We start from the raw sequence: 16,631 nt of genomic DNA, 5'->3' as shown, positions 1-16,631 counted from the left end.
CCAAAATTAATAATAAAAAATAAATATCATCATCAAGCAATGACTGCATTGTTACACAGAAGCCACCTGCTCTGGTTCCTCCGCCAGGCAGTAGACTAAAACCTTTGGAGCTGTAAGGGTTAACACAACCACTTATTACAGAGAGCGACAAGTATATTTTATGCTGCTGTATTTATCAAGGCTGCCCCTTAATGACCTATTAATGCAGCAACTGGTCATAGAAACTGGAAACAGCAATTTCTAGATCCCTCCTGTTATTATTCCATTCACAAAAGGATCACTGAAAGGAAGGATACAGCTCAAACACACAGTTGGATATGAAATACGAGGGCAGTTCGGATATCGCCACCATCTGTATGTACTCCAGGGATGAACCGTAGTAATGGAACACCTATGGGAACAGAGCAAGTCAGGGAATGTAGAGGAACAAATAACGGGCGCTATGTTGGTGCTTTTAGTGCGGATTAGACAATTCTGCCAGGTGAGACGAAAAAGCACCCAAAATATTATTCAAGGGTGTATCTGTACCGAGCCTTGGAGAGCGAGAAAGTGGACAGAGAGCGTACAAGCCAATCAGCTCATAACTGTCATTTCCCAAACCACCTGTAACATGACAGTTGGGGGCTGATTAAGTAGACCGAGATAAAAGAGGGTATTCAACTGCACGGCGAGCATACAGCAGCGAATCTCGTTTTGGATTCACAGTGCCCACCGGTCACCTTATTTAACGCCTCAAAAATGATGGCAAAAATAGCACAATACAGCGGCAGCAGGCATGATGGTGAACACCCAGCACTGCACAGGCAGGAGGAGGACAGGGCTGCAACACACATGTATCAACTGCAGGTAGGGCCGGGTGACCCAGGCAGCGCTGAACTGGTCCCGCTCCACGCATATCTAATGAGCGGGACCCAGCGCAGTGAATATTTAATGAGCGGGTCCCCGCCCCCCTGCATATGTAATGAAAAAATAAAAAAAATCGAAATATATTTAAAAATAAAATTTCAAGATCCTTTAAATAATAAATTGATTTTGAGACACCAAAAATAATATAAAACATTTATTTTATAAGTACACATTTCAGTTCACCTAATATAAAGAGGTTGAAAGCAGAACGGAGAACTTTACCAAAAAAAAAAAAAAAAACACCATTTTCGCATTGATTACACTTTCAGCGAACGGTGTTGATTTTCCCATTGAAAACCAAAAGCGAATTTCAGTGACTATGAAACGGTGACTTGGCCGGCATTCGCTGTTCACTTTCGGCGAACAGTGATCATTGAATACGCCGAATATAATTTTCAGAGAAAATTTCTGTTTTGCCAAAAAACAGCCCTGTTCACCGAAAAAAAGCGGTGAATCAAGAGCATTGAATACTGTCCAAAGCATCAGCAAATCAACTCCAGTTGTGTTACAGGCCATATTTGAAAAATGGCAGTTGGGGGCTGATTGGCTGGTACTTTTTCTGTCCAATTTATCTCTCTTCAAGGCTAAGTACATTCCCTCATATTCAAAATTGTCACAGACATTCTGAACTAACTGTAAGAATGTAAAAGTGACCCCGCGGGCGGTGGATGAAGGGGAAAGTGGAGCGCTAGTTCTAATGTTCTTCCTCCTTTTTTGGAGTTTATTCCTCTTGCTTATGGCTAATTATGCGTTGCTACACCCCATGCTGATGCCTGCTAGTGCATTAGTTACTTCTAGGGAGGATTGAAGTGCCTTGTGTCCTACCTGTGCCTCACACCTCAGGGACAGGAAGCGGTTGTGGTGGGAACAGGAAGTGGTTGTGGGGGGGGGGGGGGGTCTATATTTGTTGTAACCACATTACATAAGATGCTGGGCCTGTCTGTACTGAAGTGCATCTTAGCATTACCATAAGCCACCAGCTTTGCAAACTACGTTAAACTTTATTGATGCACAAAACCAGACAACGTACCTCTGGCAGTAATGACTTCTGTGTGTTCAGTGCAGTATGCACCTGCACATTGCACAGTCCCAGGAGATGTGACGGGGAGGCCACGTCACAGATGGACCGGATGCAGAAGTTTGGGAATTCCACCTCGGAACTAAACTGAAAATCAGAGGAAATACGCAGCAGCATCTATTATCTATCATCCGAACTTCAGACTCAGCCGAAGATGGTATCCCTGTGGTAGGGAGTAACAATGTCGATTGGACCATTTACAGATTCTGCTTACCTTATGCTCACTGATCTCTAACGATCCTCTCCATAACTCCTGTGGGTCAATCAGAGACCCGAGGCCCTCTGGTGGGATTACACTTGCCGACAGGTAGTTACAAATATCCTGCCATCTGCATTAATAACAAACAAAAGCCATTACACTTCCATGAACAACGTTAAGCCTACAAGTTTACAGGCCCGGACAGCCTTCATTAACTAAATACACGGTTCATCTAATTGGTTTCCATTCATGTCTATCAGGAAGGAGTTTACATCATCAAGGAAAGCAGTTGGCTTCCATTGCCCGAATCTTAGGTATTGATAAGTTTGTACGTTACCCTTTGCTTTCCTTTGTGACAATGGTGACCTTGGCGGCGTGCCATTCTTTCAGGTGCTTAATTCGCCCCTACTGCAAGCACACAGTCCTTCAGTTTGGGAGCTTCCGAAGAGAGAATCAGGACATCCACCAACGCCCCTTCCTAAAATTCAGAATAGTCATCCAGTGAGCACCGGGATCATTGTCCGTGTTTGGGCAGATCAGTTCTTTTATTTTAGCACTGATCACACAACACTCGCATACTGTACTTATGTATACACTGTGGTAACGGGCTAGAGATTCACTACCAGCAGCTGTTGCAGGTGTCCGACAGTCAGCATCTGAGACGTGCACGCAAGGCAAGTGGTTAAAAACACATTTTTCATGGAGTATTCCGTCCACCTACAGTACAGACTAGGGATCGACCATCGATGATTCAAAAATCATTGATGGTTCATGGCCGATGTCGAATACTTTTGCCATCGATGGGGGAGAACCAGATGGTTTCCCTCCATCGATGGAACAGCAAAACAATGTTTTGCTTTTTTTTTTTTCCAAAGTGCCGGGACACGGATCATAGCTCCCGCCCCCCCCCTGACAACCGTGAAGCCCCCCCCCCCCCCGTGTTTTGCTTGGCCTACAGGCCAATCAATCAATATGGATGACCATCGATATGTAAAATTATCGATGGTCAGCCATTGCATAGTTTAGCACTATCGATAGTAATGGCACCAATGGCCATCCCAAGTACTGACTATCAGAAATATATGCATATGGCAAACACTCCCAAATGATGCAACAGTCATTTCCTTTGATAATAGTGAATGCAGATTCAGAGTCACTTTAGCATCTTTTGCCCTAGTCACTGGCGACTTTACATTAACGCTAGTGTGCATGGACTAACCCCTGGTGTGCAAGGACTGAGACGCCCACTGTGTGTGTCTTTAGAAGCAGCAATGCCACTTGTTGTGTCTTGATGCTACTATTGGGGGAAACTATGGAAACTTCTACCAGCCACGTGCTAAATGCAGACTATCGGAGTATGGCGTCCAATGTGAGCGACCAACACCGCCAATGCCAAAACATTTGAGACCATGCATCACGATGGAGCCTACACCAATGTAAGTGCAGAGCGTGGGACAGACGACTTAGACATTAGCCGAAGTTGAAGAACATTGGCCGTCTGCGCGAGTTATGGGCATAGCAGAAAACTCAGAATCTAGACTGATAAATGTAATGATATCAAAGTTCCCTCCATTTAAGCCTACCTATCTATGTTACCTAGAAGGCTGTAAAGCCTACTATCTGGATTCACGGGCTGCTACGATACCCCAGAGTGATGGAGAATAAAAGCACCCAATTATAGTCTGGTAAAGCCATGTGACCATTGCAGCAGAAAGCTAAGGGATGGATCTAGCTGCCTCCTGTTGTACGGGGAATGTTCCTCAGCTCAGTGGATCAGGATTTATGTATCGCAGCAGTAAATAGTGGGCTTACTTTCAGTGCCGACAGAAGAGATTTGGGCCCGGGAATTCAGAATGAAATAATCATCAAATATGAATCAGTTTTGGTTTCTATTAAAAAAAATTAATAAAAATCAGAACCAAAAACATAGCAACACTTTCTACTGAGAGCAGTACCTGGTGCGGGGAGCTTGTCCGACAGCTGGTGGATTAAATCTGCCGACTCTTCAAATAAACTGAAATAGTCAAAAAGAGAAAAACTTGGCTTAAAATTCACAGATTGTCACACCTGAGGTATTTCACCACACAATCTATTCTCATTAAGAGGGAGAGCTTGGGTGAAGACCAGCATCTCCGTAAATGCTGTGTAGACGCCAATCAGTGATGCCGACAGCTGGGGCATGTCCCAGTAGTGACATAGAGGAGGCACTGAGTCCCTGCTGTCTCATCCTCTCTCCTCCCCCACAGGCCAATGCGCATACCTAGTCTGAGGCACTGAGTCCCTGCTGTCCTCATCTTCCCCTCACAAACACAGGCCAATGCTCAGACCTAGTCTGAGGCACCGAGTACTCATCTCCCCCCACAGGCCAATGCTCATAACTAGTCTGAGGCACCGAGTACTCATCCTCCCCACAGGCCAATGCTCATACCTAGTCTGAGGCACCGAGTACTCATCCCTCCACCACAGGCCAATGCTCATACCTATTCTGAGGCACTGAGTCCCTGCTGTCCTTCCCCCCCCCCCCCCCCCCTCACAAACACAGGTCAATGCTCATACCTAGTCTGAGGCACTGAATACCTGCTGTCCTACCCCTCCCCCTCACACACAGGCCAATGCTCATACCTAGTCTGAGGCACTGAGTCCCTGCTGTCCTCTACCCCTTCCCCTCACACACAGGCCAATGCTCATACCTAGTCTGAGGCACTGAGTTCCTGCTGTCCTAATCCTCTCTCCTCATCCACAGGCCAATGCTCATACCTAGTCTGAGGCACTGAGTTCCTGCTGTCCTAATCCTCTCTCTCTTCATCCACAGGCCAATGCTCATACCTAGTCTGGGGCACTGAGTCCCAGCTGTATTCCTCCACCCCCTCCCACAGGCCAATGCTTATACCTAGTCTGAGGCACTGAGTCCCAGCTGTATTCCTCCACCCCCTCACACAGGCCAATGCTCATACCTAGTCTGAGGCAACTGAGTCCCTGCTGTATTCATCCCTTCCCCTCACACACAGGCCAAAGCTCATACCTAGTCTGAGGCACAGAGTCCCTGCTGTATTCATCCTTCCCCTCACACACAGGCCAATGCTCAACCTAGTCTGAGGCACTGAGTCCCTGCTGTCCTCATCCTCCCCCACAGACAGACCAATGCTCATACCTACTCTGAGGCACTGAGTCCCTGTTGTCCTCATCCTCCCCCACAGACAGACCAATGCTCATACCTACTCTGAGGCACTGAGTCCCTGCTGTATTCATATACCCCTCACACACAGGCCAACGCTCATACCTAGTCTGAGGCACTGAGTCCCTGCTGTCCTCATCCTCCTCTTCGGAGCTGTGGAAAGCAGATATACATTCTTCTATAGTGCTCTGGGCAGGCTCGTCCCCATCCTCAGTCACTGGACACAGATCTTCCCAGTCACAGCTGGAGAACTGACAAAACAAAACAAAGTTTAAGAGGGAGAAAACTGAGCGAGAAACCACAGTGATGACCGGACAGGGGATTACCTGAAAAGCGCCGCACGTGACTTGCAGAGCAAAGAACCATTTCCTCGCGCTGGGATCTCCAGTCAGCGAACACGCTATAAAGCAAACCGTAAACCATCAGGAAACGTTATAGCCTAGAACTGTTGTACCTACCAGTATATAGCAATGGGGAGAGTACGTTAGAGAACATTGTGTAGGCTTAAGAAGCAGGACACGTCCCCTTCATCAGCACAAAGAGGAATCGCGAGATCAGACCTGCCCATTCGGTTCTACTGCTGTACGCTGGGTATTCTAGAGCATAAGTTCCGGAGCATGGAATTGAATAGCTCGAGGCACCAAAAGCCTTCATCAAGTTCTGCGGCTTCCCCTCCGCTAAGTGCTCACATAGAGACAAAGTGCACCAACACAAATGATTTACCTGGGAAAGTGTCTGTGCGTTGGACGCAGTGTTCCTTCAGCTGGGTATATATATCCTGCGCATCGGCCAACCCTAGATATACATGAGCAACACAAGAGAATGACCGCACCGTCAGGCATAATGATAGCTCATAGTACAGGTTTCATTCATATCCAGCAAATGTCTGCTCATAGGTAAACCGCAGTTACTAGGACGAGTGCTGGTTTACATAGATCGTTAAAACACAAATTTGTTCCTCAAGAACAGAAAAAGAATAACCGCCCATGTTCTGCCACAGTTTTAGCATGCCGTAACAGCAAAACTGTGCCATAGGCATGCTGCCTACCTCACCACAAGGATGACCCATTCCAGGAAGGGCCAGATGTACAAAACATGTAAAAGTGATCAAATCCAACCTGTGGCTCTCCAGATGTTGTGAAACTACAAATCCCAGCATGCGTTGCCACCGTTTTAACACTACCTTATAGAAAAAGTGTGGCAAGGCATGCTGGGATTTGTAGTTTCACAACATCTGGAGAGCCACAGGTTTGCCAGGCTTGAAATAGAGAGTGCTCCGATTCTGGACTTCCTTGCCAGTGGCAGATGTGTAGCGCAGTCCAAAACTCAAATAGGTCACACCGACTGCCAGTGAGTCCCGGCCTGTGATGTATGGCAGAGTATGGGATGGCAGCTGGTGTGACCCCTAGCTGAATGTTGGCCTGTACCCCCACTTCTGCAACTGCCACTGGCACGCAAGTCCAGGAACAAAGCATGTTGTCCCTCCTGGAATGTTGGGAGGTATGCATGCTGGGATGTGTAGTTTCCCAGGAGCTGGAGTGTTGGCTATCCCTGTTCTACAACATAGACATGAAGTCTGACAAAGCCATACTGCTAGATATAATAAAGGCCAGGCCTGTTGACACAATACACTGAGTCAGCCACACATAGTAAGTTTTAATACAAAACAAGTTCCATCACTGCCCCCAGGATTCTCCTCCCAGGCCATGGAACCCTGGGTAACCAGGAACAACAGCTATGGGTTATTGGGTAGACACATTAAATAGTTTGAGAAGGCTATGGTTAACACAAACATTGGGTCAACGATGGGAAGGTCAACATGTTGTTATGGGTTTTTGTCCCAAATGTCAACATGGACATTGTCACAGTGTACCGCTGCCCTTGGCACACTATTTAATTCTCCCACCACGCCGTAGTGGACGGTAGGGCATGAAATACCACCTGTCGACACAAAGAAAACGTGAAAAACCCATGTCGACCTTCTCATTGTTGACCTAATGCTTGTGTCAACCTTCCAACCCGGTCGACCTTACCCACGTCAACCTAACGACCGTATACCGGAACAGATGGGGAGAATGACTCCTTATATATACACAGCATTGCTGTGAACCGTGCAGGCAATGTGTCACTGCTGGAATCTGACTTCTCTACATAAAGAGAATACAGCCTAGGCCAGCTTCTGGGAATGGCAACCACCATGCTGGGACTTGTAGTCCAACAATCAGTTTGGCATGCTGAGACTTGCGGTTCCCCTGACATTAGAGGAGCACAGGCAGGGACAGTGTCTGGCGGGGATACCTGGGGGGAGAGGCTGCTGCTGCTCCCGGCCGCCCTCGCTCCTCCTCTGCCAGTGGACGAGCAGGACGAACCGCTCCATATACACCGGCCAGTCGGGGAAACTCCCGTTATACCGGCCGAGCCGCTGCTGTTCAATCTATGCCGGGGTCCCGATGTCACTGCACCGTTTAGAGACCGGGAAAATCGAATTTCAGCGCCAGCTAAGGCAGCACTTCCGCCAGCAGCTGCGTCCGTCACTAATGACCGCTCGCCGGCAACAAAGCAAACGCTGAAGAGTTCCTACAAGAAACACCACCAAAAATACCAGAGAGACTGACAGACTTCCTGTGATACCTTGACAGACACTCGCTAGTAGACTGTGCATTAGTACATTACACTGCTACACCGTTAAAGCGAAAGACGAAAGAAATTAGACTGTACTACAAAAAGGGTCTTCAAAAATGTACTGAATAGTCTGCGGGTGACGCCATTTTATCGTAGATTAAATTGTATTGAAGTCTATGAAATATGCTTAGCAAAAATGGCACCTGCTGTGGAGACACATTTTTAGTCAGGCTGAGCCTCTGTGTGGTGTATAGATTAGTGTCAGCCCTGTGTGTCATGGTGACCTCCATGTGATGGCGAGTTACAGCAGAACAGCCCAGGTAATGGCCAGGAAACTAGTGTTTACTATCTGTGTGTGTCTATTATCTTGCTAAGACACGATGTATACACCCTTCTGCTTGTGTGTACGTGTATATATATATATATATATATATATATATATATATATATATATATATATATATGTTATTACACATGTGTTGCTGGGCTATGCAGCTGGGCATATATCTGTCATGTTAGCTTTTATCCATTATATCTGTGACTGTTACAAGATGCCATTTATTATTCTATCAGTTAAAATTTTGGATTTTTGAACATTAAAAACCAACAGAATATATTGAATCTCTTTTATGTTACTAAATATGTATTTTTGAAAATTATTACTGCAACTATAGCACATGGGTGCAACCCACTCAGGGGTCCCTCGTGCTGATGCCGGGCAGGCCGGACTGCCCTGAGCTTGGATAGTCTGTAGCATGGTAACAGGGGAAATATCAGAATGCCTGGCTTGCAGTGGTATGTATTATTAGTTCTATATGAATGTCCATACCGCCGCTCCCAAATGACAAGATATTATTCATCCTGGGGCCTTTCTAGGTTCATTCAGTTCCGGATGAAAAGCTCTACAGTGTCGAGGTAGACAGTCAATAGATCAACGTGCATAATGTCAACACTGACAAAATGTCAACATATGAAAAGGCCGACACGACCATTTCACCTTTTCTTGGTGTCATTGTCGACACCTGAGGACACGGACCTTCAATTAGTGCAGCACGCACCTACTGTTCATTCTAGCACCCTGCATCATTCACAACCCTTTTCCCTTCCTGGAGTGTCACTATCTTCTGTGGTGCTACTAGCACAATATTGACTGTATTTCAGCACTGATATGCAGACAACATCGTGCTAGAAGCACCACAGCAGAGAGCGACACCCCAGGCAGGGAAGAGCAACTGCGTGGGTTTTCAAAGATGGAGGGTGCTAGACTGAGCACTAGTACTCCCACATGACACGCTTCAGTCACCATGCTTGAGGTCATGTGCCTCACTTTACCGTTCCCAATCGGATATATATAATTATAATCATACTAGGTGCTTCATCGCGCCCTACGGGCGCTCTTCACACCGTCGTAAGGGGCTGCGCCCCCTTAATTTGTGAACGTTTGTATATGAGAAATATGGTTAGAATTGTATGAAAGATGCCCTGTATTGCAACTTAGGTGTCCGCGAATCGCGGGAGGGGGGGTCGCGGAGGGTGCCGCGAATTGCAGGAGGGGGGGTCGCGGGGGGTGCCGCGAATTGCAGGAGGGGGGGTTGTGGGGGGTGGATGCTGCGAATCGCGGGAGGGGAGGGATTGCAGAGAATCGCGGGAGGGGGGTCGCGGGGTGGGTGCCGCGAATCGCGGGTGGGGGGGTTACGGGGCGGGGGTTGCGGCGAATCATGGGAGGGGGGTCGCGGGGGTGTGCCATGAATCACGGGAGGGGGGTCACGGGGTGGGGTGCCGAGGGGTCACGGGGTGGGGTGCCGAGAATCGCGGGGGAGGTGTGTGTGTGTGTGCCGTGAATCGCGGGAGTGGGGGTTGTGGGGGGGGGGGGGGTGTGACGCAAATCGCCACAAGAAAAAATCAACACAGAAAAGTCAACACATGTAAATGTTGACATAAGTGTGGCACTTCATTGGTGTCCATGTCGACACATGAGAATGAATATGAAAATATTCAAAAAATGAAAAAAAAAAAACTTCAAAAACTCATGTCAACCTTTTTCATTGTCGACCATAGCCATGTCAGTGTTTTCCATGTGCAATTTAATTCTGGAGCTGCCGCGAATCACGGGGGGTGCCGCGAATTGCGGGAGGGGGGGGTCGCGGGGTTGGGTGCCGCGAATCGCGGGAGGGCGGGGTTCACAGGGGTTCCGGTGGGGGGTTGCCGCGAATTGCGGGAGGTGGGGGGTCACGGGGGGTGCCGCGAATCGCGGGGGGGGGGGGTTGCGGGGGGGGTGTGACGCGAATCGCCACAAGAAAAAATCAACACAGAAAGGTCAACACATTTAAATGTTGACATAAGTGTGCCACTTCATTGGTGTCCATGTTGACACATGACAATGAATATGAAAACATTCAAAAAATGAAATAAATCTTCAAAAACTCATGTCAACCTTTTTCATTGTCGACCATAGCTGTGCCAGTGTTTTGCATGTGCCATTTAATCCTGGGGCTGCCGCGAATCGCGGGGGGTGCCGCGATTTGCGGGAGGGGGGGGGTTGCGGGGGGTGGGTGCCGCGAATCGCGGGAGAGCGGGGTTCATGGGGGTTCCGGTGGGGGGTTGCCGCGAATTGCGGGAGGGGGGGGTCGCAGGGGTGTGTCGGGGTGCCGCGAATCGCCGGAGGGGGGGTTGCGGGGGGTGTGACGCGAATCGCCACAAGAAAAAATTCAACACAGAAAGGTCAGCACATGTAAATGTTGACATAAGTGTGGCACTTCATTGGTGTCCATGTCGACACATGAGAATGAATATGAAAATATTCAAAAAATGAAAAAAAAAAACTTCAAAAACTCATGTCAACCTTTTTCATTGTCGACCATAGCCATGTCAGTGTTTTCCATGTGCAATTTAATTCTGGAGCTGCCGCGAATCACGGGGGGGTGCCGCGAATTGCGGGAGGGGGGGTCGCGGGGGTGGGTGCCGCGAATCGCGGGAGGGCGGGGTTCACAGGGGTTCCGGTGGGGGGTTGCCGCGAATTGCGGGAGGTGGGGGGTCACGGGGGGTGCCGCGAATCGCGGGAGGGGGGGTTGCGGGGGGGTGTGACGCGAATCGCCACAAGAAAAAATCAACACAGAAAGGTCAACACATGTAAATGTTGACATAAGTGTGCCACTTCATTGGTGTCCATGTCGACACATGACAATGAATATGAAAAAATTAAAAAAATTAAAAATAAATCTTCAAAAACTCATGTCAACCTTTTTCATTGTCGACCATAGCCATGTCAGTGTTTTGCATGTGCCATTTAATCCTGGGGCTGCTGCGAATTGCGGGGGGGGGGGGGGGGGGGGGTGCCGCGAATCGCGGGAGGGGGTCGCAGGGGGGGTGCCGCCAATCGTGCAAGGGGGGGTCGCGGGGGGGTTCTTTTTGCCGCGAATCGCGGGAGGGAGGTCGCGGGGGGGTGTTTTTTCCGCGAATCGGGGGGGGGTCACGGGGGAGGGTTTGTCGCGATTCGCGGGAGGGGGGGGGTCGCGGGGTGGTGGTTATGCCGCGAATTGCGGGAGGGGTCGTGGGGGGGTTCTTTTTGCAGCGAATCGCGGGAGGGGGGGTCGCGGGGGTGTTTTTGCTGCGAATCGCGGTAGGGGGGGTCGCGGGGGAGCGGGTGTTTTTGCCGCGAATCGCGGGAGGGGGGGGGGCGCGCGGGGGGGAGGTTTTGCCGCAAATCGCGGGAGGGGGGCGCTCACCTGGTGGCTGTGGAGTAGCAGTGCTGGGCAACATGGGAAGGCAGTGGGTGTCTGGCACTGTCTGTGGGCTCACTGGGCTGGTTCTCTGTCACATACCTCCCAACATGACCCTCTCCAGGAGGGACACAATGCTCTGTTTCTAGACTTCCCCTTAATGTATGATTGCCATCACCTGTTTTAAACAGGTTAATTTCTCAGAAAGGTGTTCAGCACAGATGAAGGCAATCACACATTAAGAGGAAAGTCCAGGAACAGAGCGTTATAGACACAGACACCCACTTTGAGTGACAGATGTAGCCAAATATATAGGAGATTGATGAAATGGGTTCATCAGTGAGTAATGTTTTGTCGTGGGTGCTAGGATATAGCATATATAGGGGGTTATTCTAGTTCACTTGCAAAGGCACAATCACTCTCTAATGTGCACTGCAGGTGGGGCTGATGTAACATGTGCAGAGAGAGTTAAATGTGGGTGTTTTAATGTTTCTGTGCAGGGTAACTACTGGCTGCTTTATTTTTACACTGCAATGTAGATATCAGTTTGAGGTACAAACCGCACCTAAATTGAACTCTCTCTGCACATTTTACATCAGCCCCACCTGCAGTGCACATGGTTTTGTCCATTAGAGAGTGATTGTGCCTTTGCGAGTGAACTAGATTAACCCCCATAGTGTAAGATATGGAAGCCAAGTCTTTTATATGTGTGTGTGTGCGCGCACGCAATCTGCAGTTCCGGCGGACTCATGGGAATTCTTCCAGTCAGCTGTGCTACTTGGCAAACTGAAGGAAATCACATATGACTCTGACTTCTGATATATACCATGGATGCAATATGGCGGCTGGCATATCGCCCGGGTACACCTCCTTGTAGTGTGTACCCATCCTTATCCGATGGTCATATAACAGCTGGAGATGGTTACACTGGGAGGTAAGTGGTTGTTAAGAGTGCGCCACAAAACAGACTTTTTTTTTTTTTTGTTCTAGTATTTTTGTCTGAGGCTGCACCCGCTAAACAGTGACGGAATTTTCACAAGAAGTTGATCTTAGGGGTATGATTTAAATATGATATAAATAGGTCCTAGTGCTTTAGCTTGGCATGGTTTATTTATTTATTTACAATTTCTTATATAGCGCACACATATTCTGCAGCGCTGTACAGAGAATATTTGAACATTCACATCAGTCCCTGCCCCAGTGGAGCTTACAATCCTATATTCCTTACCACATGCACACGCACACAGACATTCTAGGGTTAATTTGTAAACTAATTAACCTACCTGTATATTTTTGGATTGTGGGAGGAAACCCGGAGGAAACCCACGGAAGTACAGGGAGAATATACAAACTCCGCTCAGTTAGAGCCATGGTGGGGATAGAACCCATGACCTCAGTGCTGTGAGGCAGTAATGCTAACCATTACACCATCCATACTGCCCCATATATATAACACATGGTGGGGATAGAACCCATGACCTCAGTTCTGTGAGGCAGTAATGCTAAGCATTACACCATCAGTACTGTTTACTCTGTGCTAAAACTGTGGCAGGTCATGCTGGGATGTATAGTTCCACAGCAGCTGGAGTGCCGGATGTTGCCTATCTCTGCTTAATGGAATAAGAGACCTAAAATAAACTTTTTCAGACCTGCGATTGGTGGATTCAGTGGTCCTCACAGCATAACATCTCTCCTTCCATGTCTGGCTTTGAATTATCCAAGTTCCTCCAAATATCCCATTCATGTGATGGGAAGCGCAAGGGGGTTCCCTAATTCCACCCAAGACTAATTTAATGATACCCGTCTCATGTCTGCTAAATTCAGTTTCTCTTCTTCTTTCCATGCAGCAATGGGCCACGTTCTCCAGAGTTTGGCACGTCATCGACGCACAGATGCAGCCTCCGGGGAAAATAGCATCGATATGCACGGAACGCCTGCAGGGCCTGCACAAGCCCATGTACCACGCACTGAGTGAGTATACAGGAGCGACATGTCTGTACTGCCATTGGTCGGTTATTGGGGGATGCTGCCAAAATCCCGGTAATCAAACAGCAGAATCCCAACAGCTCCCACCGGTAAGGAGCGGGGTTAGCATTGGGGTTCAGCACTAGGGGGAGGGTTAGGCAGGGGGTGGAAAACAGATTGAAGGTGGTCAACAGGGTAAAACTGTCGACATGAAAATGGTCGGCACAAATCTTGGTTTTTGAGAGATTTTGTATGGCCAACCATGTGTACGCCAAATTAGTTGAGGCGTATATCTCCGCTCGCCGCGCTCCAGGCCAGGTTACTGTTATCAGCCATGATCCACGTGAACGATAAATGATGGAAGGTTGCAAATAAACCTTGGTGGAAATTTACAAAGACGAGAGTTCTATGTCACATGGGATGTGGGCAACCAATCAGATACTATCTATTGTCTTCTAGAGTGTGCTAAATAAGTAAGAAGTATATTCTGATTGGTTGCCTATAGCAACATCCCACGTGAAATAGAACTAACATCTTAGTAAATATCTCCCCTTTTGTCGACCGGTATCAGGTTCATGATAGATTGATTCTAGGTCGACCACTAACGGTCGACAGTGGGTAGGTCGACACATTTAAATGGTCATCATACTCCAGGTCGACATTGACAGAAGGTCAATAACGCAAAAGGTCAACGTAGACATTGTCGACTCTGAAAACGGTCGACACAAGTTTTTCATGTTTATTTTTTAGTCTAGACCGACTTGGTTCATTCTTTACCATCCACTAGAGCGGAGGGAGTATAGAGTAGTGTGCAGAGAGCAGCGAGGCACCGTGCCCAAAGCAGGACCAGCGCAGCGAGGGGATGCGGGACACTTACACAGTGTGCATGTCGACATAGACACCAAAAAATGTCGTAAAAACTTGTGTCAACCCTTTTGACATTTTGTTTGTGTCGACCTGTCACCGGCGACCTTGAGTATGTCGACCATTTAAAGGTGTCTACCTACCCACCCATTTATACCATAGCCGCGTCGACCATATGTATGTATGTTGACCATTTTAATTTTAACCTCGCGCCAAATTCTATGAGCCGCCGGAGCGAATTGAACACACGTGCCTAGCGTCAAGACAGCGCCAATCGCTGCGGGAGTCGCGATGTAACTGGCTGTTATGTGCGCAGACGAGTATCATGGTGCCAGCGAGAGAACCGTCATACACCCCCCATGAGTCAGTGACTCGGAACAGGTTGTCTTGGGAGTAATGTATCCGGTTACACCGTGTCCCTAACTGCCCCTGGTTGTGCCGCAGCGCATGGGTAGGACACACTGAGAACATGAAGGTGGTATACATCACACATATATGTAACTTCACATGTCTTCCCTCAGTAGCATACTGTGTGTATATATCTTTATATACTCTGTGTATAGGATCCTATCGTATCTCACAAGGCTTCCAACGTTTCTCTTCCTGATTGGTGGTGGTACAAGGCTCTTTACCTTCCCTACGTCATACGCTTTATGCATACTGGTCCTCCCTCCCCTCTAATTACCACCCATGTACTTCCCCCTAATTTCCTTACTACGTCATCTGTAACCTGTTACTGGGAATCACAGAATGACCTTGCCATCTATCTATCGCTATCTGCTCCTGGTTGATGGAGATAGAAGACCCCCTGCTCTGCCTTCTTACCCCATATGTCTCTTGGATCCACATAAATATCTTCTCCGCCCCCCCACCCCGGACTCTCCGTCCATCCGTCGTCACTGCCCAGGGTCTTGCTTTCTTCTCCAAGAACAAGGCTGACAAGTCCCTACATGATCTGGTATCTTCCTTCCCCGCACCCTCTGGCTCCTTCTCGTCATCTCCTACCACAAATGAAGATGAAGTATCTGCTCTCTGCTCCTCCTCCCACTCGATCCATCTGTCTTCTGCTAGTGGATAACTGTCTCCTGTGGTCGTCTCTGCCTCAGCCAACACCATCAATCTCTCTCTACTGGTGTCTTCCATCACTATCCAGGCAACCAATGATTGCTCATACTACGACGAAAACCATATCTGATCTGAATTGTCTCTGTGCCCTTTCCTCCATGCGGACGATAACCGGTTATAGGGGCCGATTCTGGTTCACTCGCAGTAAACCATGGACATGGGAACACCCAGCGTTTCATGGGCGTCCCCAGGAAGACGCTGGGCTTTCCCATGCAAATGCAGGGGTGGGCGGTTGACGCCACATGACGTCAGCCGCCCGCCCTGTCTTCATCCTGGTGCCCGCAAATATCAGTCTGTCTCCACTGACTTATATTTGCGAGCCCAGGAGAAATCATTCCCTTAAGGCAGTGGTTCTCAACCTCAGTCCTCGGGACCCCCCAACAGGGCACATTTTCCAGGTCACCCGGCAGGTGCACAGGTGCACTCATTACTGACTGATACATTTTAAAAGATCACAGGTGGAGCTAATTATTTCACCCGTGATTCTGTGAGGAGAGCTGGAAAACGTGCACTGTTGGGGGGCACCTGAGGACTGATGGTGAGAACCACTGCCTCAAGGGGATGTGTTTTCATAACACATCCCCTCGCATGGTTCGGGGGGGGGGGGCAGGCAATCTAAGACTTGGTAAGGTGCGATCTTGGAAGCTAAACAATTCAACCAGAATCAGGCCCATACTGTCCTCTCCGGATCTGTCAGCACCTACGGCTCCCGTGTCACCGAATGTCTGTCTCCTGTGTCACCACCTCAAACTCATTCTGTATGATCTGAGATAATAATATTCCGGAGCTGCCCATCTGACCGCTCTGCTGGTGACAATAAACCCTAAACCTCAGTCTTGATGCCTCAGCGTCATCACTGACTTAGACCCCTAATTCATGCCATCATTATCTCCCGCAGAGATCATTCTAGCACCCTGCACCTTTCAAAACCCATGCAGTTCCTCTTCCTTACCTGGGGTGTCGCTCTCTGCTGTGGTG

General features: G+C 48.5%; 2 protein-coding genes across 2 annotated transcripts in view; one reads left to right on the top strand and one right to left on the bottom strand.

Annotated features, from left to right (window-relative positions):
• MTBP (MDM2 binding protein) overlaps positions 1 to 7,982 on the bottom strand; it is a 37,959-nt gene extending 29,977 nt beyond the window's left edge. Inside the window, 10 exon segments of the mRNA XM_083186749.1 lie at positions 297 to 391; positions 1,937 to 2,071; positions 2,199 to 2,313; positions 2,521 to 2,582; positions 2,584 to 2,657; positions 4,127 to 4,197; positions 5,464 to 5,609; positions 5,685 to 5,758; positions 6,082 to 6,153; positions 7,657 to 7,982. Of these exon segments, the coding sequence (XP_083042875.1) occupies positions 297 to 391; positions 1,937 to 2,071; positions 2,199 to 2,313; positions 2,521 to 2,582; positions 2,584 to 2,657; positions 4,127 to 4,197; positions 5,464 to 5,609; positions 5,685 to 5,758; positions 6,082 to 6,153; positions 7,657 to 7,735 (923 nt within the window). The 5' untranslated portion in view covers positions 7,736 to 7,982.
• A 161-nt stretch (positions 7,983 to 8,143) lies between these two features.
• The window catches only part of MRPL13 (mitochondrial ribosomal protein L13), a 48,555-nt gene continuing 40,067 nt past the window's right edge, over positions 8,144 to 16,631 (top strand). Inside the window, exons 1-2 of the mRNA XM_083186748.1 lie at positions 8,144 to 8,300; positions 13,547 to 13,670. Coding sequence (XP_083042874.1) covers positions 8,274 to 8,300; positions 13,547 to 13,670 — 151 coding nt within the window. The 5' untranslated portion in view covers positions 8,144 to 8,273. The remainder of the gene's footprint in view (positions 8,301 to 13,546; positions 13,671 to 16,631) is intronic.

Source organism: Crinia signifera, chromosome 5 (assembly GCF_055691185.1).
Source record: "Crinia signifera chromosome 5, ASM5569118v1, whole genome shotgun sequence".
Classification (NCBI taxonomy): Eukaryota; Metazoa; Chordata; class Amphibia; order Anura; family Myobatrachidae; genus Crinia; species Crinia signifera.
The sequence above is the reverse complement of the archived record's forward strand: the minus strand, read 5'-3'. Positions and strand labels throughout refer to the sequence as shown.